Source organism: Podarcis liolepis (assembly GCF_965112155.1).
Source record: "Podarcis liolepis genome assembly, chromosome: 8".
In the NCBI taxonomy this organism is placed as follows: Eukaryota; Metazoa; Chordata; class Lepidosauria; order Squamata; family Lacertidae; genus Podarcis; species Podarcis liolepis.
In genome coordinates, this window is record NC_139560.1 from 41,702,315 (window position 1) to 41,730,149 (window position 27,835).

The following is a 27,835-nucleotide window of genomic DNA, read 5'->3' on the forward strand; positions in this document are numbered from 1 at the left end:
CTCTCATACATATATAATCTCAAAGGGAGCTGGTAGTCATGAAGTCAGATTCTTGGAAATGAATCAAATGCTGTCATAGTACAAGGGAAATTGAATGAAATATATAGTTTTGATTGTCTCAACAGCATTGAAGATTGCATTTTTCCTTCATGAAGGGTACGGCTATCAATGGCTACTAGGCATGATGGCTCCAGAATCAGAGACAATATGCCTGCAAATACCACTTGCTGGGGAGAATATTGGGATAAAGTGCTGTGTTGCTTCCCATCCTTCATTGTCAGAACAGAATGATTGACTAGATGGGCCTTTGATCCAGAAAGGTTCGTTATTTTGGCTTTTTATGCAGATCTATCCCAAGGATGAAGAATTTGTTACTGAACTCCATAATCCACAGCCACCATCATCCATGTTTGGACGAGGGAGGCGCTGTGGGTTAAACCACAGAGCCTAGGGCTCTGTCGGCAGTTTGAATCCCCACGACGGGGTGAGCTCCCGTTGCTCGGTCCCTGCTCCTGCCAACTTAGCAGTTCGAAAGCACATCAAAGTGCAAGTAGATAACTAGGTTCTGCTCCAGCAGGGAAGGTAAACGGCGTTTCCGTGCGCTGCTCTGGTTCCCCAGAAGCAGCTTAGTCATGCTGGCCACATGACCTGGCTGTACGCCGGCTCTCTTGGCCAATAAAGCAAGATGAGCGCCGCAACCCCAGAGTTGGTCACGACTGGACCTAATGGTCAGGTGTCCCTTTACCTTTACCCTTATCTCAAGGGTGAAGAATTTGTTACTGAACTCCATAATCCACAGCCACCATCATCCATGTTTGGGGATGGTGAAAGTCATAGTCCTGGGCCACAGGTTCCTCATCCCTGCTCTTTCCAGAAGCTCAATGTTGCCATAATCTCTTTGGACAGTATATGAACCCATTTCCCTGCTTCATCTTTCTATTGCTTTAGCACTGCTTTCCCATTTTTCCACTGAGAACATTAAACAGACCCCAACTTGAGGTTAATAAGCAGTTTGGAACAGCAGCTGCAGGAAGATGTCTGGACTGCATTACCACCCTTACTAGATTAATAGTTAAAAGATATATTTTTCTGGTCAGACAAAACAAAGTAAAGTGAATGGACATAGCAAGATATGTCTCATCAGTACCAATATGCTCATCTATAAAAAATTAGAAATTAATATAAAATTATGAACAGAAAACAGGTCTGCAATCTTTCACAATCGTTAACTTGATATGATGACTTAAGAACTATGCATTTTCTTCTCCATATAAATGATATCTTGCAAAAAAGCAGATGTTTTATTACCATCAGAAGGAAGAGCTCTAGTAGGAACTATTATAAAGCTTTCAGAGCATGTGCAAAGCAAAATCTAAGAGTGTAAAGAGCAACACAAATCCAAAGAGTTGATGATGCTCTGCCATGGCAAACAACACTACCTAAAAACTAAAGTGGGGAACCAAGTCCTTGTTTTCATGAGCAGCTGTTGATTAAGGCTTGTTAACATGAAATAGAAGCCTCACCAATGGCAAAAAAATACCCGGTTCTTCAGCTCCTGTAAGTTGGCATTGATTATGAATTCCTGATACTCTGCACATCAAATAATCACGGCATTGCCTACAGGGGCAGCAAGGTATGGTACAGAAAGCTTTGGTAAACAGAAATATATGGTAAGACCCTCTTTAATATCCAAGAGCTACTACTTCAACCTTGAACCTTCTGATTATATAAATTAGATATTGAAATTGGTTGCATTTTATGTAATTTTAACTTGTGCAATTTCAACATCTTACATGGCTTAGAACTTGGATATTTGTTTGGCCATCTGTTCCCATATCAACCAGCCTACCCGTTCTGAAACTGCCAAAGCTGAAAGTTAGAAAGAGCATTTCCTGTGGTGGTTCCTGGTCTTTGGAATGACCTCCCCAAGGAGATCTACCTATAGATCTTGGTAGTATCATTTAGATGCCAGGCAAAACATTTTTGTTTTCCCAAGTTTTAGAATCTGCTCATGTGAGCATTCTTTAAGAGCAGTCTGATTTCATCACCTATTTAAAATTGGCTGTTGCTGTTTTAAGTTTATTGTTTTTAATTTGCCATGTTAGTTGCAAGCTTTGTACAGTCGTACCTTGGTTGCCCAACGCCTTGGAACTCGTATGTTTCGGCTCCCAAACGATCGAAAACTGGAAGTGAGTGTTCTGGTTTTCAAACGATTTTCAGAAGCTGAACATCTGGCACAGCTTCCGCGGCTTCTGATTGGCTGCAGGAGCTGTGTTTGGTTTCCAAATGTTTTGGAAGTCAAATGGACTTCCGGAACGGATTCTGTTTGATTTACAAAGCACGACTGTATAGTGGTACCTCGGATTAAGAACTTAATTCATTCTGGAGGCCCATTCTTAACCTAAACTGTTCTTAACCTGAAGCACCACTTTAGCTAATGGGGCCTCCCGCTGCCGCCGTGCCTCTGCTACACAATTTCTGTTCTCATCCTGAAGCAAAGTTCTTAACCCAAGGTACTATTTCTGGGTTAGTGGAGTCTGTAACCTGAAGTGTATGTAACCTGAAGCGTATGTAACCCGAGATACCACTGTATTAGTATTATTATTACTGTTAATTACTACTACCACCACTACTACTACATTTTGTTTCTTACTCCCATGTTAACTTCCCTGGGAAAAGAAATATATGTGAAAGCATGGTATATGAATTATGTAAACAAATAAGGTAAAAATGAAATCCATATAAGAAAATATCACCACCCCCTCTTTTCAATGCAGCCACTATGCTCCTCAAAGATCCTCTCTGGAGTGTGGATGACTGTCCTGAAGAATGTGGGATGTGGAAGCTGCTGAGGGAGTGGGGGATCAGCCTGAATAAGATGACGGCATATTCCATGAGCAATGTCTCAGCCTATATTTGGCAAATTTCCCCCTCCCCCAGCATGCACGCGCACACACACACGCGCGCGCGCACACACACACACAACCTTATATATTTCTACTGCATAGTTCTGCATAAAAATACTGTTTAGCACACTTCACTGCATTTATCAAATCCATTATCCAATGCCAGGTGACCCACATATATATTTTAAGGACTTCTACCAGAACTGTGTAAATGTGTTGTTCACACACACAAAAATTAAAACAAAAATGCATCCAAGAAGCTATTAATACAAACTTACTTTCTATAATGAAGAACAGTTGCCAGAACCCCACCAGATGCAAAACATGGAAGAAAACAAAGCAAAAAACAAAAATCTAGTTCGACAATATTTCAGATTTCCTTCCTAATTCTAAATAAGTCATCAACTTATCTGCCGCAATCAAAACCTATTTCAATTTCAAAACCTATTTCAATTCTGAACTCTCTTCCTTTTAAATGGTCTGCATGCCGGGTTCCTACAAATAAATGCACTATTCGTTTCAAGCTTTTGTTCATGCTCCCTTGCAGGGAAAAAAGCCTTTAGCATCTGGTGCCTTTGAGCTCCCTCTGCTGGGCTGTGCAGCAGGAGCTGATTAAGGTAATCAAAACAGAGCAGGGCGGGAACTAGGCTTCCTGAATTCAGTTACACTGCATTTTTTTTAAAAAAAGAAAATATAAAAGAACTGAAGGAAAGGAAATCAGTACAAACAGAACTTATTTATATGGGTTACACAATGAAAAACACTGTAAGGAAAGCAGGGCAGAATTTTGTTCAAGGGTGCTGTAGTACTTTTAATTACAGCATCCTTCTTTATCCTAATGGGTGCTTAGCGGTGTACCCAACACCTTGTTTTAAAAATTATCAGCAGATTAAAGTCTTCTACAACTGCACTGAATACACAGCTTTCCAGAAATGGCACTGTCCTGTGCAATACAAATAATGCTCCTCAGCTCTCTGTACACAAGAGATCACTTACAGGGCTTAGAGTACAATCCTAAACACATGCTAATGACACAAAGAACGCAGTGGGACTCACTCCCAAGTAAATATGCATAGGATTGTTCTCTAAGAACAGCTCCTGGTTCACGAAATCACTGAATGCTTATCATTTTCTAACAAAGGCATCTACTTACATATGATGCAAAAAGAAGGGCTTTCAAGTTCTTTTAAAATAAAATTAATGTTAAAATCTATCAAAACTAAAATATTTTTATAATCCTAAAAATTCCTGAGAAATACAGTTTACTAGTTGGTCAGGAATGACTATGTATAGCAAGCAGCAGGAGGAAAGGCTGTGTGCACATCTGTAGACACAAAAATGTATGCTGATTGTGTACTTTGCTAAATATACACATAAACACGCTAACTTTAGTATTACCATTACGATTAAAGTGTAAAATAAAGGGGTCCTCTGGGATGGTTCTGCCAGCCCCCAGAAATCTTTCAGGGCTGATTTATGCTCACAACTGAAGGAGCGGGTAGTTCACACCATAGCAAATATTCTGTAAGATAATTGTAAGCAGGAAGACACTGTACTCCATACAGTGTTTGGATTCCTTATTATTATTTTTAATATATATGTGTGGTTATTTACAGTTTGTATGGGTCAAAAATCATCACAGTAAATGATATTTAAACAAAGCAGGGACTGGATAAGCTACCTGGATTTTTTTGAAAATCCCTAGCAAGGCATAATTCCAACTGGCTTTCTGAATAATAGTGCTTTTACATTTGTGGCTATATATCACCTCCATACAATAATAACCTCTCTTTACAGAGTGATCATAAGTGGCGTTGGGGGGACTGGCATGGCAGATGTGCTACTATTGAAACTCCTGCTGCCTCATGATCAGGGCAGAAAGGGGTGATGAATTTTGCCAAGGGCATAAGAAGAGACCTGCTGGACTAGACCAAAGGCCCTTCTAAAATTGGAATGGCCACTTGACAGGGAACACATTAGCACCCCCCGTTACATGGAGCCTTTTGGTCCATTAGGTGGGTGGCAGAGCTTCTTTATTTAAGGTCAGACTGCCTGCCTCCCACGGCTTATTTGGAGCTTTGCACAGACAGCCATTGTCCCTTGCCTCAGTTTCAGCCTCGGATTAGTTGGTTACCTTTTTTGGAGTCAAGCTGGAATTTTTGGTTGAACCCATGACTAGCTTTTCAGAGAGCTGTTACCTCTAGTGGGTAATATATCTTGAATGTTGGAAAATGATGTCACAATTATTTCTTCCTTGCTCTTTTGTGAGTTTCTCAGGGAAGTTCCACAATGAAATGTTTGGGCTCTATGCCTATCGGAATGTGACTCCACATCCTTATCCACACCTGGAAGATATTAACTCTCCACATGGACAGAGATCATTAACTTCACTGAGCCATGCATTTCAAATATGTTTTGATGTGCTCTGATGTGCCATGGCTCAAATTAAACAATCTTTTTTGGATGGGGTGGAATACTTAAAAAAAGGAAAAGAAACAGAAGTATTTTGAATAATGAATAGTTAAATTGCTTTTGGGAGAGAAGAAAACTATGCAAGTGGAAGCAAGTTTTCATCACTTTTTAAAAGTTTTGTGTCTTTAGTTTTTTGGGCAACAGATGGATTCAAAAAACTTAAGTCATATGGTGTGGCTTAATTACTAAACAAGAGGTATGGAATCAATCTTGTCTGAAAATCATACTTGGGCCCTCTCTCATGAAAACTCTTTACCTGTCCATAGAAGTGCAGAGAATAATTCATTGGGGGGGGGTAGAAAGGAGGAGACAATGGCACTCTGTAACATCTGTAATGGCACACTTTCCTAAATGAGTGCTCTTGTGATGAAAACAGCAAAGTGAAAAATTGCAGCCTACCAAACCAAAATGTTACCAGCCACCACTGCAGCAAACTATTGTTTGTTGTGATGGGACCTCCAAATCATCTGAACTGAACCAGTGCAATCCCTACTGTGAAAACTGCACTAACAATGCTCTTTAATCTTCTGGATTTAATATTAGCAAGTACACGGTCAGTTGTAAGCTAATTTACATAATGCTAATTTATTGAGGTGGATTTAGGGCAGCACAACCAGTTCTGCAGCACTGAGCGCCGAGCTTAGAGGGCACCACATGGCTTTGCAACCATGACATAGTGAAGGGAGCAGAAGAGAAAGCGAGAGGCAGAGCAGCACTGAATTTTGGCCTCGTACAAATCGCCACTGAAATTTGAAGGATCAAAGTCCAGCCCTGCTAACTTACGCTGAGAGGCAGAGTATACGCTTTAGAAATAAATGAATAAGTAAAAATGTGGTTTTGGAGAAATGCCCATTTTTAAAATATTTAAAACATCCATTCTATTCACCTCTCACATTCTCTGCTTTGGGAAGATCCAAGTGATAATTTCCACAAAATGCTATTTGTGTTTGGCATGGTTTCCAGAAACAGCACTATAAAAGATATGGCAGCCCTTTTTTGCCAGAAGGTAAAAACAGAACAAGGGAAAATAAATGACTATTGTTGAGATGAGCACAGAGAACCCTTTGACAACATAAACTCTTGGCAGTCAAAAGTGTTGCTATTATACATAGCATGAAAAAAAAAACAGTAAAGAATGCTTTACAGTGGCCATTTGAAAATTAAATGAGGTTTTATAGAACAATAAAGTTGAAAAGTCCCCAAAGGCTAACGCTTTGCTAGCAAAACAGTAAAAGGCACTGTTTGTCCTGCTGAAGTAGCTTCCAAGCATCTTTTCTTGCTTTTTTAATAATAAGCAAAATTAGAAATTACTTTCCTAAGCAATGATTAAAAATCATCCATGCTACTATCATTTCAAAGGCTCCATTTTTAATTGCATAACTAGTTTCTGCACAGAACGTTTAGAATACCAAAAGTTACTGCACTGCAATCCCACTGTACCAGAGGTATTTTTGTGAAATGCTTTTGTTCACATTACCAGTTAAAAAAGCAGCAGCAGCAAAGCTGTGGAAAACGGGTAACAGCACTTGTCTGTATCAGCAACTTTTCATAATAAGCACCAGTAGAGTAAACTGTAATAGGGAGCATTTAATCTTTTACATAAAACCACAAAAAGATTGTGCAACATGTACCCAACTGCAAATGCACCCTTATTTTATCTCCTTTCCTTTTTCTCAGAAAACATTAGGCTGAGCTAAGGGAAGCCCCCGCCAGCATTGCCAACCCAGCAAAACCTTTTGCTACCTAAAGCAGAGCCCAAATGCCTTGCCAAATGATGTCTAGAAAGCCTCATTGCATCATTCAGACACCACTTCACCTCTCCCTCCTCATGGTGCTGCCTAAATCAGGTTGACTCATCCTCCTGTATGGCAGGGTCAGCCCCACAGCACAAATTCTAGCTCACTTCATACACAACTCAAAGCCAAAACCATGCTTTGTGTGATCATGCAAACATGCAGGTTTTTGGAAATAAGATCATGGCTGCTTTTCTCCTCTTCCAGTCCTGTTGCTTCCACACTGCTGTGAGCCAAGCCATGGTTTGGCTTAGCTTTGTGTCCTAACCCAGGCACCTCCCCCAGACAAACCATGGGAGGTAAGCCATAGAACAAACCTTTGTTTGGAGCAATATAAACCATGAGCCTGGATCCTTGTGTAATGTGAAGGCAAACAACAACTTAGCTCACAAGACCAGATAAAGAGGCAAGCAGCTGTGATTTTCTCTCTAGGAACCCATATCTTTGCCCATCCACACAAAGCCGTGGTTTGGTTTAGCATTACATACAAATCAGGTCTCTGTCTCCCCAAAAATTTCAATGCTCACCAACTGCAGAAAAATAAACTGAAGAAACTGTAGTCACCAAAACTAGAGATGCTTCTTGCATTGTCTTTATAGCAATCACTTCTGCCTCCTCTTGATCTTTGCCACAGGCCCACAGACACATTTTGTCCTCATCTTCCAATCTCAGCTCTAATCTCCTGGTCCCCTGACAAAGCTGAGACTGCTCCCTGAATCTCTTCTATATTGTAACGGAACCAGCTGATGGCATGGTGAGAAGCAAGATCAGCTGTTCCTTCCTGTCATTTCAGCTGTATGTAGCCCCTCACATAATGATGGAGAAAGTACCTTAGAGAAATATACCTAGAAGGGATATATTGTACATTGGCTTTTTTCCCTTTTAAGTGTTGATATATTGAAACTGCCTGTAATGAAGCCACTCTGCTTGCACAGCCTAGCCTGTTATTAGTATGCTGTATTGTATGGATTAAAATCAGATAAGGCATTTAACATTTTCCTAACATCAGAAGAAAACATGCCAAGATAAATTTCCTCAACCTTTCATCATTCTGAATCCTATTAGTTAAGATAAGTGCTTTACCTGGTGAAACAGCATTTTGATCTAGAAGGTTACTCTACCGATTTCAAAACCAAATGTTTTGAAAGCCCAAATGCGGGAGATGAAATCAAGCAGATTCCCCATCCCCTTTTGCTACACTGCTCAGCTTTGCAGCCCATGAGAAAACAGCTGTTCAGTTCTACCTTCGGTTTACAAAATTTCATTCTTTTCCCTCAACCTCCCCCAACCCCCAGGAAAATCTCTCTCTTTGAGAAATAGAAAGTGTTTCTTTTGTCTGGAGTATTTGGAGTCTATGGGGAAGGACTCAGTGGCACAGGATGTGCTCTGTATGCAAAAGGTCCAGGTTTAATTTCTAACATCTCTAGGAATGCCTGGCAAAGACTCCTGTTTGAAGTTCTGGAGAGCTGCTTGCCAGTCAGCACTGCAGTAATGGTCAACTAGATAGACCAATGGTCAGCCTTTGTACAGGGAACATCTCTATGTTGCCGTGTTGAGAGACTTGTGTGGCTGTGCCTCTACTGTTTCATTTTTTAAACACCATGTAAACATCTTAGGGCTTTCAAAGATCAGAAAACCTTGGATTCATTTCAGGAGGGCTCATTCAGAGTTTTTAGCCAAATTTTCTGTTTACCCAGGCATATAATCCACAATGCTTTCCAATTTAATCTACACACCTTGCCACACCTTATTCGGCTATGCTCATGTCACTGGGTGCTTCACTGACTTGTGAGCCCATTCATTAGTTCACACTGAAAGCAGCTGGCCCTTCTTTACATGAAACTAAAAATATTCAAGCAGCACAAATACTTCCTGAGATTAACCCAAACTTGTAATACTACAGAAATATATTTTAAGCAACACCCCCCCCCAAAAAAAACCCTTAAAACATGCTGGGCTCCCCTTAGACACATACATAGATAGGCAGGCAACGAACTTTGAGCTAGTAATATTTCTTATTGCCTGCAAAGCTGAACAATGCAACCCTATACAGTGGCTACTCATCACAGGGTCTCATTGAGTTAAATGAAGCTGACAGGACTGCAGCCCTGGGTATCCAGTGTTCATCATACTCAAGAGTTGAAATCACTGGGCTTAAGTAACTTAAATGGGTCTCACCTGAGCAGGAATTAGTTGACTATCACCTTAATGATCCATTTACGATCCTTTGTCGTTCTACACACATAAAAATGCAAGAATGCTGTCACGCTGCACTTTGCTTGACCACAGACAGGTGGCACTGCAAACTACAGAGTGACAAGACTTGGTGGATGGGCAGCCCAGGTGAGTCCCAGAGGGAAAGCCATAACAGGCTGCTGCAGCCTGCCCCATCACCTCCACTGGCTTCTCAGGCTGCCAGCCCTGGGGCTCCTGCCTCCAGGAGTCAGATCCCTAGGCTGGCTCCTCCCTGCCCTTCCCCTTTACACTTCCCCATGGGTAAGGGGAGGAGGAGGAGGATAAAAAGAGGCTTTGGGTGAACTCTAAGGGAGGGAAGTAATTTTGGCAAGAGGGCTGGATGGGTGGTGTGGGCAAGCAAAGCAAACAGGAGTAGCAGCCCCAAGGAGTAAAACATAACAATACATTAACACCAATAGCTATGTTTCAGCACAATGAGAAAGATTTGATTTACTGTAGCATCTTAAAGACTCATGTTGATACAAGGTTATGACATGATAATACAGGAACATATATTTTCGGATAGCTATACAGTATGAACAAGGCCCCTGAAGTTCAACTCAGGTGAATAGTATGCATGTATATGAAAGTAAAGTATCTAATTCATATTCCAGTTCAACAAGTTTTGTTTGACTTATCAGTAGCAGATATATTACAATGTCTTTTAAACTTAATGCAACGACCTTAATAATATCTTCCCCATCCAATGCTCAAACACTCCAATAAGCAGTAAGCATAATAAGCTATATAGTGAATTATTGTGTAGAATCAAGGACTTGTATCATCCAGCAAGGAAGGATGTTTTAATTTTTGCCTATTGGACTAACCCCTTTGTTTCCCAAGTACTTTTTAAAATTAAAAGCTCAGACTAAAATAATGCAGCAGGTATGTCAAACTGTTCACTGTACATGCAAGATGGAGATTTCTACACAGTTCATCTAAAATTACTTGCTTCCAATAATATCCTGCACAGAATTAAGGAAAATTGTTCTCAGCAAGTTACAGCAATGCTTTCCCGCTCCAGAATAAGCAAAGAGAAGCTAAAGCAATTTGATCTCACAGCAAGAAAGAAAACCAGCTGTAAAATTCAGGGAGTAATATGAATATCCCCAGTAGCAAGCTTTAAATATAACAAGCATTTAAAGTGTCTCATTTACGCTGAAAGTTGGAAGTGCATATGATCCATATCAATATCATTTTGCTGAGCAGTTCTGCATCCATTTTTAAAGTTAATTCTGTAAAGGAAGGCTTTTAACCTCTAAAACCTTAAAAATGAGCTAAATTCTGTTCCTTTTAGTTCTTAATTCTCTTTAAAAATTTTGGGGGATCATGTTTATATATATAAAATATCACAGTTTATCCACACTAATCAGTTTTACTGTTGATTGATCTACAGATTAGGAAAATCAATTTGAAGTTTATTTTAATTAATAAATATTGTTATAATACCTAAAAGCAGGCCCAGCCCAACCATAAGGCAGGGTGAAGGCACCACCTTAGGTGGCAGAAGCCCTTGAGAAGGCCCACCTGCCCTGCCACCTCTACCACCGGAGAAGCAGGGCTGGTGGAGAAATGGTGCCAGTGGAAAAGCGGCACTGGCATTGGCGCCAGTTTCCAGCAAGATGTCGTGAGATGTCGTGAGATTTCAGTGAGATCTTGCTGGAAATCAGTGAGATCTCACAGGAAGGAAAACAGTGCTAATGCTAGCACCGCTTCTCCAAAGGAAGCAAAGGGAGTGCAGTGGTGGCAGTGGCTGGGCAGGACGGTACTTCCTATTTCACCTCAAGCGGTGAAACGAGACACAATGCCCTTGCTTAAAAGATTGTCTCACCTCTTATATACCCAACTGATCACTGTGCTCTGCAGGACAGCATTTCATAAGCAGGACCATTCCATATAACAGGGGTCACCAATGTGGCACCTGCAGACAACAGTGTGTCCACCACTGGCTCTTACGTTACCCATAAAACTTCTGTAAATATCATCTCAAAAATCTACAATGCACTGTTTCTTACTCTCCCTGCTCAGTTCCTGATCCACTGGCTTAGCCACTCCTACATGGTATACAACCCTCTGAAATATGTCCACATTTCACTGGATTCCAATTTTGGTCACCCACCCTGCTTTCTATTATGAACCAAGGAGAGATGCAAAGAGCTTCTCTTTCTGATTGTCTCAGTGGCTGGTGTAGCTGCCTTATTTACCATTTGTTGGGAGCACTAATGCAGGGCGGGGGATGCCTGCACCATTTTGTGCTCCTATCTCTCTTTCTGTTCTTTTAGGTGTGGCAGCCATTTTGTTTTATTTTGTGACTGTTACCCATGTGCCCACTGGCTAAAAAAGACTGGTGACCTTTGCTGTACAATTTAGGAACTGGGCATTTTGTGTGGGGACCCCTGACATTTGGAACTGCCTCCCATTTCATATCTTGCCCCGCATCCTGCACCTCACAACAACACTCCCTCCCATTGCTTCGGAACTATCTCAATGGTAATGAAGTCAAGATCCAACCCAGTGTTTATCTACATTTCCATTCACTGCATTAAATGTTAGCATTTGGTAGGGTTTTAGTATCTTTTAAAATTCTATCTATTATATTACTAGGCTACTTTTAAGGTCACATCTTCACAATTCAGTATCATTCATGTGTGTGTGTGTGTCCCCTATACATTTACTTAGGGTGGTATTCAATGCTAGTGTTACTCAGAGTAGACCTATCAAAATCATTGGCCACGATTAAATTAGGTCTAGGACTCCTTGTCCTGAAATCTGGTCAAGAGGAGAAAAGAAATCTGCTGCGGCAGCATTGCATATATTCCCATAATTTTATTAGTCCACAACTGGGGTTTGTTTTGTTTTTGTACTACACCACTTCTCTATATATTTGTATATTTGAAAAGCACATTAAAATAAAAAAAGGTCTTTCCATCTTGTACATAATATTGTTGAAAGTTAACTGCTCTGGAATTAGTGATTTGTGTATTTTTTAAAAAGAAATTAAAAGAACATAAGAACATGAAAAGATCCTGCTGCATCAGACAGGCCCATGCCAAGCTTGTCTGAGGCCTGGAGCGAGTCTTGTTCATGAGATGCAGCACCACAGCACCACCATCTAATCTGATCAAACTCTGCACACTAGTATGCAATAACGCAGGTCCAGATTTTACTATCAAAGCCTTGCAATACATACAGACAAGCATGGGCATATCACCCATGGCCATTTCGCCCATTAAGTCCCTGGTCGACTGGGAAGCATGGGGCATTCTTAGCATGACAGCATAAATCCAGCAGGCCCCCTGACAGCACCCCCCAGCCAACTTAGTCCTCCAATGCCTGGGGCAAGTGTACCTGGCTGTTCTCACCTCTGCATGGGGCTGGCATCAGTTCATGTAGTCCCACAACAGTGTAAGAGCAGGGAGTATACCACCATTATGGGACTGGTCTGGTCTCTCGCCTCACTGCTTTTCAACATCTGTTTCCCCCATACAGTACTGGCAGTTACTGGTCATATTTCCCTTCCTGCTCCTTCCTCCTTGTCAAGTGAGTAATCTGCAGCCCCATACAAAAAATTGGCTGCCATCACTGCCCAGCAACCTAATCACCACTGTCTCCCAGCTCTTACCACCAAACACTCATTGCTTGCTTGAGCATCAGAGGAGGGCTGGTGCCAGTGAGTTGTGCAGCAGCTGATTCAGATCATGCCTGGCATCAGGAAACTGAAATGAGGCTGATGTTTGGTGCTCACATCATGCTAAGCCAAAGCCATGGCACAGCACTAACGCACAAAAATATAGTCCTCAGGAACAGTGCAGTTGCTGCACCCTTTCCCTGGTCCTGTTGTATTGACATAAGCTAAACATGTTTTGTAGTAGCATGCTGTTAGAACCCAGGCTCATGGTTTGTCTGGAGGAGATAAAACATGAGCCCAGGTTTGGATGACATACTAAGTCAAATTATGGCTTAGTTCAAGGCAGTGCAGCAACAGGAGGAGGACTGGAGGAAGATTACAACAGCTGCAATCTTCTGTTCAGGAATCCTCTTGTTTGAGCTTAACAGTCTTTCTCAAATCATGACCTAGTCCTAGGTAAACTGGATCATTTACGCTGCTGTCTTCAATAGTTCTACACAAGAGACTGAGTAATCATAAATTTGGTAAGTTTTCTTCAACTGAAGCAATTTTGAAGAATTTCTGCTGCCCTGGATGTCAAGAAACATCTGAAACAGACAAAAGCTCAGAAATAAATCAATGATTAAGCAGATGGGGCACAGAGTCCCCAGCCATCCTTAGATTCAGCAGCTGTATCAGAACTGGTAATGAGATAAAAGTCTCTGCTTTCTTGGGTCAGCCTAAAGCTTCTTTACACTTTCTTTTTCATGCAATTATCTCGAAACACAATCACTTTAACTTGCTCAAACTTGTCACATATCATTATTCTTCCACATGACACAAGGAGCCCACATCACTACAAGGTTTAACACACACACACACACACACACACACACACACACACACCCTCATCTGAATAATAGACATGGCTTCTGAAACAATTCCCCCCCCCCCCTTTCAATAATTTTCGGAGTTCTCTCATGTACAGAATCTGGATGGCAAACAATCAAGGCAAGAGCTGACTGTGAAATGGAGTAATAATCAACACTGGAAGTCCATATGTCAAAACCTTAGAGTTATTACTTTTGAGACTTGGATTCTGCTCTGATCACGAATAAGAGACAACTTCGGGATTGGCTCTTCTGGATAGAATCCAGAAGGGATTTGCATTTAATCAGGAATTATAGATTCTCGCCATGGTTCCCATTTCTGAAAATGGAGCATTTCAGAGCATGTTATTTGAACAGACTCATGCCTGCTGCATTAAGAAATGCCTTTATGGAGCACATATTCCAAATGATGCCCACAGCATCTCGGATGGCTGCTATAATAAGGTTCCATATGACGACATACTCTGCATATGTGGACAACCTCAAGCAGAAGGCGCCGTACATTACTTGCTAATCTCCCCATTAAATGGGGATCCAAGAGATCGTTTCCTGAAACCTTTGCTAATTCCTGGAAGCAGGCTTACTATGGCTGAAACACTTTCACTTTCTTTTGTGCAACCCAAACAGATTTATGACACATAAAGTGGTGCTTAATGCTCTGGCTGCAAGAAAGATTAGAAAGAGAGAGCAAGATGATATTGCAATAAGTTGCACTGGAGATTCAGAAGTCTAATGGAAGTTAAGCTAGGTATGAGGGAGCAGACAATACTTATGAATTCTGACTCCCTTTCTTTAAAGCATTGATGCCTTATATTATGTAATTGCTGTATGCTGCATGTTATGGTCTGCAGTTTGGCAAATTGTAATAAAATTCTTGTCGCCTTTGGTTAATACAATAAACTCTTTGGTCGGTTAAAATAATAGACTGAAACCCAAATTCATATGCTCACTTGTGGTGCATTGATGCCCCCAAAATTAAACTGTGTGGGAGGATAACGCCATGGAGAAAGTGTTTCTGTGAAACAGCTTCCCACATGGAACAGCACTGAGGTTCATTTATTGCATCGTATCAGGGCAACTTGTTCCAAGATTTCACTGAACCAACCAGGTCACCTTATCACCTGATATTTTGCAGACTGAGAATATATAATCCTTAGGCATTGCTTATCTCTTATGACCACTCAAAAGATTATACACTAGTGGCCAAAATTGTGGAAACCTTTTTGAAAAAGTGTATTTCTGAGGTCTGATGGATTATAACACCAGCTTTTTTTGGAGTAATACCATAAAAAATATGTATCAATGGAAAGATAATTCAATGAAGAATGCAATGAAACAAAGTTTGTCCAATTATCTGTATTCTATCAAAAGTTATAGCCAAATAACCAGAAAAAGGAAACACAACTTGCTTAGGTTGATATGCAGTAGCTTTCCTTCATCTGAATGTAGCTGATGAGTATAAGTGTTTAGAAAGCCAATCAGGTGTTATGAGCCATCACATCTCGGAAATACACTTTTTCCAAAAGCTTTCCACAATTTTGGCCACTAGTGCATAATTCATAAGAGTGTGCATTCAAAACTATCTTCATTGTTCCACATACAGAGCAAAGCAGGAGGAAGGAACTAAACAGAAACAACCTCCCCAAATATGTAGGGTGTTCCCTCTTGGTTTCTGAGATCGTATTAGTTTTTTAGAAAATCATGGAAAAGTAAAAACAGATTGCTACTTTAATAATGAAGAGGAAATGGACAGCAAGAAGAAAAGCCTGAAAATATTGCCAGCATCTGAAATTCACAGTGTGACAACTCTTACTCTTTTTGTCTTTGTGTTCACCTTCCACAGAGGGGTCTTGGCTCAGCAGTACAATACATGCACCGCATGCATATGGTCCCCAACATTTCCAGTTAAATGGTTCTTAGGTAGAAGAGCTGAGAAAGACGCTTTCCTGAGACCCTGGATAGTGAGTCATGGTCAGAGTAAACAACACTGGGCTAGAGAGACAAATGAACTGGTACGCCAGCTTCATATCTTCAACCCTCCATAGCAACCAAGAAGATAGTTGGTGGTTATGTTGATTTTGATGGCGTTGGCTAACGTTTGTCAGAAATATTTTGTAATTGTCACAATAAAATAGAGACATTTGTACATAACCATGCAACTACTAAAGTTACCATAGCAGCTATCAATTACCATCCTTTTTCCAAAGAACTCGAATGTGCATGATGAAGCAAGTTGCTTAAACCTTAGCAGGTCTGAGTTTGGCCTGTATGTAGAAGCCCATATACACTGCCTTGAAATTCACACAAAAAATGTGTAATCAATTAGGAAGTAAATAAAATAAATATTGTGCCTTAAGTACTCGAGATTTTGTGCCCAAATAATATACCACATGTGCTATATCCACCTGACATTGGCCCATCAACACCGTTCAGATATTAGGTTCTCTTCCCCTCCTTCTGAAGTATATTTTTAAAAAAATCATGAAACAACCCATCCTTGAAAGGAGCGGCAATAATAGTAATGGTAGCAATTTGTGCTGCTGACAATTACAGGATTCATGAAATGCCAGGATTCAATATAGCTTTTTTTAGGACATGGTTGTTCTTTTGCTGCTATAAATATTATTAACCAAATGCAACCCCCCAAAAAGCAAACGTCACTTGAAGAGCATGGATTTGAAGTAGTGTAATTCAGTGGTACCTCGGGTTAAGAACTTAATTCGTTCTTGAGGTCCGTTCTTAACCTGAGGTGCCACTTTAGGTAATGGGGCCTCCCGCTGCCACTGCGCTATTTCTGTTCTCATCCTGAACCAAAGTTCTTAACCCAAGGTACTATTTCTGGGTTAGGGGAGTCTGTAACCTGAAGCGTCTGTAACCTGAGGTACCACTGTAAGTCTACAAAGCTGAAACAGAAATCAAATCACTCATATATAAAGGATTATATATCACTTTTTAATTTCACACACACACACCTGAGACAGATAGATACATATAGATTCTTTATACTCCATACTATAATATAGTCCACACTTTCAGAGCTGTGCGTTTTAATATTTGCACAAAAATAGCTACACAGCTTTCTGCCTTTTCCACCACACATAGAAATATGTGAGTGCTTCATATCCATAAATCATACCACTGAGGTGGGCCTCTTGCTACTTTTGTTGTCACAGAGTAATGGCAGAAAAGCAGCAGCAGAGGTCCTAGGAATTTATTTGTGTAGTATCTGGTGGTCCTATCAGAGCCACAGATGTCAGTGTAACCCTGCTGTGGTCACATCCAAATGAATATGGGCAGAGGAGCTTTCAAGCACACAGGCAGACCGACCAGTCTTCCACCACTGCAACACACTGTTCGTAGCATGCTAGTTAATTGTGACAAATTCCCATTGAAACCAATGGAACAAGTCAGTTACAACTACCAGTAAGTTCTTCAGCTGGTTTCAGCAGGACTTATGATACACATTTGTTTGGAAGTAAGGCTGTCTGAATAGCCTTACAGCTAAGTCTAGCGGGACTGGGTCACTGTATACTTTGTGCCAGGTAAACTACCAGCTTTTCCTTTCCAAAGCTGAACCTGATATATAATTGTTCTACAAAGACCGTTCTTCAATCTTACCATCTTCTCAAATTCCAAGCACATTTTTTGCAAAGTTAGAAAAGAGCACCAATCTTTTACAGTCCCAATACTGTTTACCTTAAAAGCTGTTTTTCTTTCCAGATACTGAGAAGAGGATTGGCCAGATGAGGATCTTTTTACAACTGATTGTCGCAGCAGGAAATATATTAAAAAAAACAAAACAAAACACAACCTGAAACGTGTGTCTCAGACAATATAGATCTATCATGTGTGTGCATTTTCCAACAAATATTATGTTCATGTTAATGTATGGGTTTTGTTTTGGCTTGTAGTCTTTTTCTTTTTAAATTTTCTCTTTGCCGCACTTCATATTTGAGGCATGGGGAAAGAATCAATCAATTGAGGATCTGAATGCTTTAATGATATGAGAGAGAAACAAACTTGTGAACCATAAAGTCTGGCAGATTCATACTACAGTTTGACTTTGAACAAAAATAATGTCTAATATCTAAGCCCAGTTATTCTAAATTAAGATTACAATGAAAGAGACCTTTAGCTTCTTAAAAATAATTACAGTGAATAAACTTTAGCCAAGATAATGTATGGTTAGGCAGAGATTGCTATGATAAGCCCACCTAAAATTATTGCATGAGTGAACAGAAGTACCAAAACCTATTATTAGTATTCAGAGATGAAGCCTTTCAAATCAATGCAAACCAAAAGCTCTTCAGAGATCAATGACAAGCTGGTGATCACCTTTGGCTGCTGACAATTGGGCTGGTTCTCACAAAATTCAAAACCATGGTTTAGTGCTTTGCAGATAATACTTAGCAAGACCAAGCAAAATGGTGGACTCATATAGTCCTCATCCCCCATCCTTCCCCTGTGTGGAAAGGAATAGGACATCTATCAAAACTATTTCACTTTCGAAGAATCTCAGCTTAGCTTTACACACAAACCAGGAATCCTGGTTTAATAAAACAAACAATGGTGAGTCGCTAAACAAACCAACTTTAAGTTCTCTTGTTTACCTAATTTTTGGTTTTTTTTAACTAGGATTCCTATTTGCAAATAATACTAAATCAAGATTATCTGAAACTGAATGCAATCTTGGCAGAAATCCTCTTCCTAGCTGCATAGGAGGAGGAGTGTACAAGTCTGATGCTTCACTCAAGCTTACTGAGGCTCCTCCATTTCAAGCTATGGTTTATGTGCAAACAAGTCAAATATGTTCAATGCATGCTGTCTTAACCTTTATGCATTTTTCACCACAGCTACTTAACTAACTATAGAATGGTGAGGTTGCAATTAAAAGTGTAGTACTAAATGGAGGGAGGTCTGCCCCAGAAAACAGGCACAACAGGCAAAACATTGAGCTTTGGGGATTGCCAATCCACTATTTTTCAAAAAATTAAGAAGCCTTTTAAAAACAGAATTTGAATTGTGCTAGGATGTATTTTCATTACTTTAGATCTAGTGGTTATTTTCTTCCTGCAACAAGGGCATGTTCATTACATGTCTTATCCCTAAACTCAGTTTCTCCTCCTTTGCTTCACAACCAGGCCAGCAAATGAAGACCTTCAAGAGATTCAAGTAGTTGTCTATTCCTCAAGAGGAGGTCTAAGATATTTTGCCTCCTGAGGCAAAGAACAACATGGCGCTTCCTTCTACCAGTTCCACACACATAAGCCAACTGGACTGACATGTGAATTGTACTTCGACACGGGTGATGGGACAGCATTCTCCATCTCACCCAAAGGCAGAAGGCGACCTAAGGAGGTCACAGGGCAGGTTATATAGCACAAGTAGTTCTGTCTCCCAACACCTTATCACTACTCACTCACTGAAATAAATATTAAGAGCATAATAACTGCAAATTCCATAGTTTTAACTAAGAATTACATCTGTTCTGAATCTCCCAGCATTCAGCTTCACTGGATAGCCCTGTGTGTAGGGGGGAAACCTCTCTATCCATATTCACCACACTCTGTATAATTTTATGCACCTCTGTTGTGTTTTTATTTTTATAAGATTTCAGCAAAAGGTTCCAGGGTTACAATAAAATATAAATTATAAAAGTAGATAAAACCATCACAATTATAAAACCATTCAAAATGGAACAGAACAATATAAATTCAACAAAAGAGATGTCTCTAGCTTAGACGCTTTCTAAACTAAACACCCCCAAATCTTGTAATCTTTACTTATAAAAGAGTTGCACCATCCCCTTGATCATTTTGGCTGTCTTTTCCTGAACCTTTTCCAACTGTACAATATCCTTTCTCAGGTAAGGTCACCGGAATGATACACAGTATTCCAAGTGCAATCTCAACATAGATTTGTAAAATATCTTTATAATATTGCTAGTTTTGTTTTCAATCCCTTTCCTGGTGATCTCTAGCATCGAATTTGCCTTTTCCACAGATGCTGCACACTGGATCGAAATCCCCATTGAGCTATCCACTACAATCCAAAGGTCACATTTCTTGGTCAGTTACCACAAATGCAGACCATATTTGCATGTGTGTGGAGTTAGCATTTTTTGCCCCATTGTGCATCACTTTAGACTTGCTTACACTGAATTGCATTTCTAAATATTAAGTCAGAGATAGGGAACCTATAATCTCATAAATTTTGTTGGATTCCAGTCTCCATCAGCCAGCATGGCCAATGGTCATCAATTATGAGAGTTATAGTTAGTTATTTTCACTACCCTCTTCTGAACCTTTTCTAGCTCTAAAGGTAAAGGGACCCCTGACCGTTAAGTCCAGTCGCGGATAACTCTGGGGTTGCGGTGCTCATCTCGCTTTATTGGTTGAGGGAGCAGCGTACAGCTTCCGGGTCATGTGGCCAGCATGACTAAGCCGCTTCTGGCGAACCAGAGCAGCGCACGGAAACGCCGTTTATCTTCCCGCTGGAGCGGTACCTATTTATCTACTTGCACTTTGTGCTTTCCAACTGCTAGGTTGGCAAGAGCTGGGACCGAGCAACAGGAGCTCACCCTGTCGCGGGGATTCGAACCGCCGACCTTCTGATCGGCAAGCCCTAGGTTCTGTAGTTTAACCCACAGTGCCATCCACGTCCCCCTATGACCAATGTACATGCTCTTCTGAACCTTTTCTAGCTCTACAATATGCTTTTTAAGGTGCAGGAACCTGGTGCTGTACACAATATTAGAAATGTTGCATAATGACACTATCCTTCTGGCTTTATCACATTCAGCATCCATCATGCCAGTACATTAGATGACCAATGTAAGGTAAGGTAAAGGGTAAAGGACCCCTGGATGGTTAAGTCCAGTCAAAGGCAACTATGGGGTTGTGGCGCTCATCTCACTTTCAGGCGAAGGAGCCAATATTTGTCTACAGACAAATGACCCCAGGTCATGGGGCCAGCATTACTAAACCACTACTGGCACGGTGACGAGTGCCAGAGCTCACAGAAACGCCGTTTACCTGCCCACTGTAGCAGTACCTATTTATCTACTTGCACTAGTGTGCTTTCGAACTGCTAGGTTGGCAGAAGCTGGGACAGGGCAACGGGAGCTCACCCCATCTGAAGTATCCTAACTGCCGACCTTCCAATCAGCAAGCCCAAGAGGCTCAGTGGTTTAGACCCCAGGGCCACCCATGTCCCCCTATGACCAATGTACACGCACGTGATCTGGAATAGCTGCTCCTCTGCCTGTCCACTCTATCAGAGGCCTTTTCCATTGGTATTGTCTATGACTCACTGGGAAAATGTGACTAGATGGGACAGTCAGACAGCCAAGGACAACAAAAAGCAAGTATCACCACTGCCAGTACACAGCTCAGGATGATGAAAACCGATGGAGGGTAACATCACCCCCATCTCCTAGTATTTACCACCAAAGGCAGCTGCTTCACTCTGCATAATGGCAGGGCTGGTCCTGCATATTCCACAAGTCATTCCTCCCTCCCTCAGTTTTGACTTTAGTGTGTAAGCCAGCGGCATTACTCTTTGAGCAGAATGTGTATATGACATTCAACAACAGAGATGCAGAAGCAATCGATTCTCAAGGTTAATTTCTCCCCCCTCAAAAAACGGAATCTATTGCCTCAGGATTACTTAATATTCCCATATAGACAAATTCTAAGCTTGCATTCAGCGTGAAGCCGAATCTCATATCCGTGTTGTATGAAACCAATTGTACTATGGAAACCATAGCTTTCTTTGCATCCCTGTTTAAAGTCTTTTTAAAGTCTTCTTTAAAGAAACAAGCCAAATAAAAAAACAAAAAACCTGTCCCGCTGTCCCTTCATTGCATTTATTTCTTGGAAGTGTAATGCAGTTTTAATTTCCTAAAATTCTACACACATAATGCTTTCACATATCTTAATTAGCTCACGGGCTGCTACATTTTTATTGTTTAAAATTTTAAGGGACTGCTGTGGATGCTTGGCACCTTTGGGACTGCTGTGGCCTAGTTGCGCCCTTCTGAATTTACTCCTGGAGCTACAAACCCTGCTGCCCCACACGCACACTGCACACAGGTGTCAGGGGTTTGGGGTGTGTGGGTGTGTGTAAACACACAGATATAGATAGACCGTCAGATGGGTATGTGCTAGGCAAATTCTGCAGGAAGTTCTTGAAGATTTCATACACATAACACCGAGCAAACTGAAAGCTAGATTTTATCTTTCTTGCACAGCAGAGTTGTTTCCAGGCACATTCCAGTCAAGAGTCTGCCTAAACCCACGCCTCCTTACAATCAGCTTTTTGATTCCCTCCTTACAATTCACTTTTTGAAGAAGCAAAACATTTTGTTCTGTAGCATTTTTCCTTTGAGAGCTACTTTCTGAGAGCTACCCAGTGCCCACAAAGACGGCCCCACTATAATGGGCAGCTTTGCTGTGCAAAGAAAACTGAATGGGATGCTGTGATTTGAATCAGGGATCCTCTTCCAGATAAGACTCTTGTAGGTTCCCTTGCTTGACCTTAGCTGTAGACATGCATCTCTAATACAATATAGTTGTCTTGCTGCATGGCCATACTCCTCAGACAGACAAATGTCAACCTGTAGATTTCTGGCCAGCTTCTCAAGCTCATGTGCCTCATTTAAGGAACCATATTACAGTGGTACCTCAGGTTAAGAACTTAATTCGTTCTGGAGGACTGTTCTTAAGCTGAAACTGTTCTTAACCTGAAGCACCACTTTAGCTAATGGGGCCTCCTGCTGCTGCTGCGCCACCGCTGCACGATTTCTGTTCTCATCCTGAAGCAAAGTTCTTAACCCAAGGTACGATTTCTGGGTTAACGGAGTCTGTAACCTGAAGCATATGTAACCTGAAGCGTATGTAACCCGAGGTACCACTGTACTGCTTTCCTTCCCTGCTGATAAGGGACTGGAATCAAAGAGGCTGAAATGAGTGCAAGTAGACATCGACATCTACTTGCACCCACATCAGTCTCTTTGATTCCAGTCCCTTTGTTTCATTTTTGCTCCTTTCTTCAGACGCATTTCTGAGTGAATGGCCCAGTACATCCTCAATATTGCTTGTTGGCTGCTCCAGATGGACTCCAGTGATTGACCTGAGCTTATACTGGCTTTTGTTACTGGGGCAGGTTCTAAGATCTTGTATTAATTTACAAGGGCCTTGGGTCCAAGATATCTTAAGGACTGTCTGATCCCTTATATCCCTGCCCAATCAATGAGATCTTTGGGAGAGTCTCTGTTGGTAGTCCGCCAACGGTCAGATGTACAACTCAAAACAACTAGAAGCTGTGTTTTCAGTGTTCTGGGGCCAAGCCTGTGGAACTCTCTCTCAAATGAAATTAGACAGGAAACCTCTTTGGTAAACTTAAGGTGTATTCCAGCAGGAATTTTAATGTAGTTTGAATTTATGCTTGGCTTTATGATTAATTTTTAATTTTTATTCTCTGCATGGCTAATTTTTATACACACTACTTAGGAATGCTACTGATTAAGCAGCATATAAATGCCTTAAATAATATAATACAATAGTCATCCTTTATTCACTCACTTTTTATATAGAATCCAGACAGAGATATGGACAAATAATTGTGTACCACTGTTTCCTGCATTGGCCTCCCATTTTTTAAAATGCAATTGTAGCACCAGCCTATCCTTTGTAGACAGACAAAGGGCTATTGAACAAATCTTTCAAGGCTTTTGTACCTTTAATTAAATGTTTCCTTTTTGTAGGTTCTGCTGGCTTTATTGTTTCTTGTTAGGTGCAGAGTAAGATTACTGCCGAATTGCCTGTTAATTACCTATTGAATCAGCTCTCTTGATTGTCCCTTATTATCAGTATCTGTATTAGGGCAAGGGGACAAACTTTAATTACTTATATATATTAGTAAATATTTTTCCATTTAATTATTATATTGCAAAATACTGTTCTTTTATTTTATAGAAATGAAAACTAATAAAAAGTAACTAGGTGATTGCAGCCTCCCCCAACCACAGGAATGGAAACTGAAAACTGAAAGCAACTAAGAAGCTATGCTTTCATAATTCCACTGCCACACCCAACATGAAACAATTAAGTTGTCAGAACATGCAAGCAGTTACTTCTAATTAATGTTGGAAGGGGTCTTTGTTTAACAGGACACTTATGAATAAACATCATAGAAGGATAGTGGCCATAGGCAAGGGGATTTTTGAATAATATAGCACTATTTAAAGTGCTGTGAAACCTCCATTTTAACCAGCTCATTGTAGAAAAGCACTGCCTCAGCAGCGCTAAAGCACTCTAGTATAGAAACAACCTCATTGCTTCTTCAGTTCAAACATAAATCTCTCCATTCTATCTCGCCTTCAGAGTTATCTAGCAACACCATTTCTTAAAGTAAGTGCTGAACTTTACAGATACATTTGTATACAAGTTTACAACACAATAGTGCACTATAATACAATTCATGCAAGAGTAAACAGTTTTTCCTTTTACACTTGTCACTGGCAGTTTATGCGTTTCCACTGCATTGATTTTTATCTTTCATTTTTTACAGCACAGAATGGGCCATTTAAGCTAGCTGCAGTGTTTTTTTTCTAGAGTCTTTTTCTTTGGGAAAAAAAGTTAAAGAAGGTTTCCTTTATTTCTAATTCCAATTACTTTGGGTTTTGTTTTTGTTATTTTCCCACTACCCAGTCTCTCCAGTGGTACAATAATACAATAATCTGTGGGAATAAATATGATGAAGACTGTATAATCATCAAGGGGGCTGTTTTTTATTATGAATAATAATAACAGTATCAGAAGTCAGAATTCAATTATTTCAAAAGACATAAGAAAGAAAGGAACAGCAGCGGAGAAGAGTTCAAAACAATTGAAATGATTGTACCACAACATTTGATTTTCTTGTCTACTTATTTATAACTCAGTAGCTACATTTTAATTATTATTATTTTTGCTGAACTTTTCTTCCCCAAATTATTTGGCACTCGCACCAAGCATCTGTCTATACTGACTCTATTTTAAGACTCTTGGCACAATTTTATCTTTACTTCTATATATAACAACAGTGACTTCTTAGTGTTTAGTTGCCTTCTAGGAACTCACCCATTGTATTTTATTACACACACCTATACTGTATACAAGGAGAACTGCAAATGATCTGCATTCTTTCTTAGAAAGTGGTGCTATATGCCAAGTAAACGCAACATGTTCTCTCTCTCTACCCCTCTCTGTTAATTTCTTCTAGTTAATGAGGGAGGGAATTCAAGCCTTGAGAAGAACTGCCCAGAAGCAGTACAGAATAGGTTTTTCATGTAGGCCATCACTATTTACCCAATGGCATCTCCAGACAGGACTGAGAAAGCTCCAGATCTGAGCTGTAGAAGGCTGCAGCCTATCAGAGCAGAGACTACTGAGTTGGATGGGCCAATGATTCAGTAGAAGACAGCTTCATATGTACTTCTCTGGCCCATGAATGGGGCAACACATACACACAAACTGAACTCTGCTGGCTTCAGCTAAAAGCTACGTATAATGATTTCTGGTAGACATGAATTGCTATACACTTGAGGGATCACCCACTGTGGCTTGTAGGTAGTACAAAGCCCCTAGTAAGACTTTTGCAAACTGCTGTGTCTGAAATACAGGTTGCAAGCAACAGATGGACAGGAGACCCTCCTGTCCTTTCTTTACCAGGATCTGGAAGGAATCCCATATTCTTCCATACGTCTATAAAGCTGTTGGAACCCCTGTTCAAAGTAGCAGCCTACACTCAAATGATGGGGAAATGGTTGGGTTTGCTGGCACCTGGAGCAGCAGCCTGGGTCTCGACTCAGAGGGGCCAACCTGATACATTAGTCCAGCAGCACCAAAGGATAATCCAGGCCCCCATATCATGCCAAAGGCTGAGTCACAGCCTAAGCCCAGCAGTGCAAAGGCTCTGGAGTCTGAGACCACAAGAGGCAGGCCCTCTGGAGTCTGTAACCTCTGAGCCTGCACTCCATGAGAAACTGACTGCCTCCACATCTGAAGCTCACATTATCAATTCACCACATCAACACAGACAGCACACATCAAAAAAAAAAAAAACAACTTGCCAGAAAGGAGGAGTTCTAGGCTCCAAGCAATCTGGCCCTGTGAGCATAAAAGCTTTTCAGTTTACTCTTGACTTCTTTGGAGCAAGTTGTTCACTCGGAGCTATCCTTGGTGCTGCAGCTAATGACCTGTCTTGCTTCAGCATGCCCTGTGCCAAGGAAAGGACAGGACCAACACTTACATAGTTTTTATATGAAGTTGGCTTTGCTGGCTATGCACATGTATGGCCAGTAGCTGCATGAGAGAAACTGAGGCAAATGTATCAGGCAGTGAATGTAAAGGATTAGCACTATATGGGCTCCTGCTCACTAATCTCACTCACTGGCTACTGCTGAGGCTGCTGCAGCCACACAACTCTTGCAGGGCTTTCCACCTCTGTCCTGTAGAAGGGCCACAGCTCATTGGTAGAGTAGTTGCTTGTAAGCAGAAGTTTCTAGCATTTCCACATAAGACTAAGGGAGACTCCTGTCTGAAACCCTGGAGAGCTTCTCTCAGTCAGTGTAGACAATGCTGACCTAGATGTGCCATTATTAGTCCACTTCCTACATTCCTCTCAGTCTTGCTCTGAGCAACAGGGGTCCTTTCTCAGAAAAAGCAATCTGAGCATGGTGGTCTGGGAGAGTGTTTGTGTCATTGATGTGCTATGGTGGCTAGAAATTCTGCTTTAAAATTAGTTTAAATGTACAAAAGTGGCAGAATGTTAAAAATGGCCTAAGTGTTGACTATATTGGAATCTGGTACAGTGACAAAATAAATGCTTCTCCATCCCAATGTATAAGATTGCAGCCATATTGTCCTTTCTGATTTCCCCTGCTAATATCTATTTATTATATATTTAGGTTTCCTCTGTAATCATAGGCTCAAACACAGAATGCTATTTACTGCATTATGAACAACATACCAACCTCAATTTAGATATTTTCCTTAAACTTTGTTTTTGTAAAGGCAAATATTGTAAAGGCAAATATCATATAAATACTGACCTTGTTTCTTTCAGCCCTTCTTTCTGAATAACTTCCAATATCTGCTTTGCAGTCATTGGTGAGTTGGGATGTTTTTCCAGTGCCTAAAAAGAAATATATGTGTAAGAAGGTAAAAAATCATTATTGCATACATTTAAATGATTGTGTCATTGATCATGCACTTTGCATAATGCTGTGTAAAAAGTGGGAAGTTGTCGTGTCAAGACTGGGGTCTTTCATCTACTGCCGAACAAGCACCTTAGCTAACAACAGGTTTAAACTGATAATCATGGGTGAAAACCTCACAAAATGCACAGGAAGACTCTTACATGGCAGAAAACTAGAAGAACAAGTCCTATTATTTATTATTACAAATGCAAGAAACAATTTCCTGTAAGGTGGGGAAAGAAGGGAGGTAAATCTTGCTACTGTTTGGACTGTTTATTGTCACTAAGAGTGCACTTTCAGGGAACCTTTCCATTTGCAGAGCTCTTAGAAGAACATGATAGGTTTCAGAATGTTAAAGAATGAAAAATTCTTAACATGGGTGGAAAATGAAGTGTCAGAAACCATCATAATTGGTTGCTGAAATATACTTTCCAGTTCAGCTAAGTTTTCCACTCCTTTGCCTTTTATGAAGTCCCAATTAATATTCTTCCATTTCGTCTAGCTGGTATGAAGGCTTCTGCCTCTTTTACTATCCTTCTAGTTGGTATCCTCCTCCGTATTTTTCTTCTTAGTCATACTTCTAGGAATTCAATCAACCAAGTACAGGAAATGGTGACAGCACATAGACTGTATCTAAGGATATTACCAACTTAGCACTATTATAACTTGCCTTTCTACAATGAGAAATA

At 40.6% G+C, this 27,835-nt stretch overlaps 1 protein-coding gene across 4 annotated transcripts in view; it reads right to left on the reverse strand.

The window, feature by feature from the left end:
• Window positions 1-27,835, reverse strand: part of ASXL3 (ASXL transcriptional regulator 3) — a 100,861-nt gene that overhangs the window by 53,474 nt on the left and 19,552 nt on the right. For 3 of the 4 annotated variants that reach the window (XM_083517630.1, XM_083517631.1, XM_083517632.1), the window contains one exon: window positions 27,000-27,082. In XM_083517630.1, the coding sequence (XP_083373756.1) occupies window positions 27,000-27,082 (83 nt within the window). Of the gene's footprint in view, window positions 1-17,599; window positions 17,665-26,999; window positions 27,083-27,835 lie in introns of those variants that run through there. The other variant, XM_083517633.1, reaches the window with a different exon arrangement.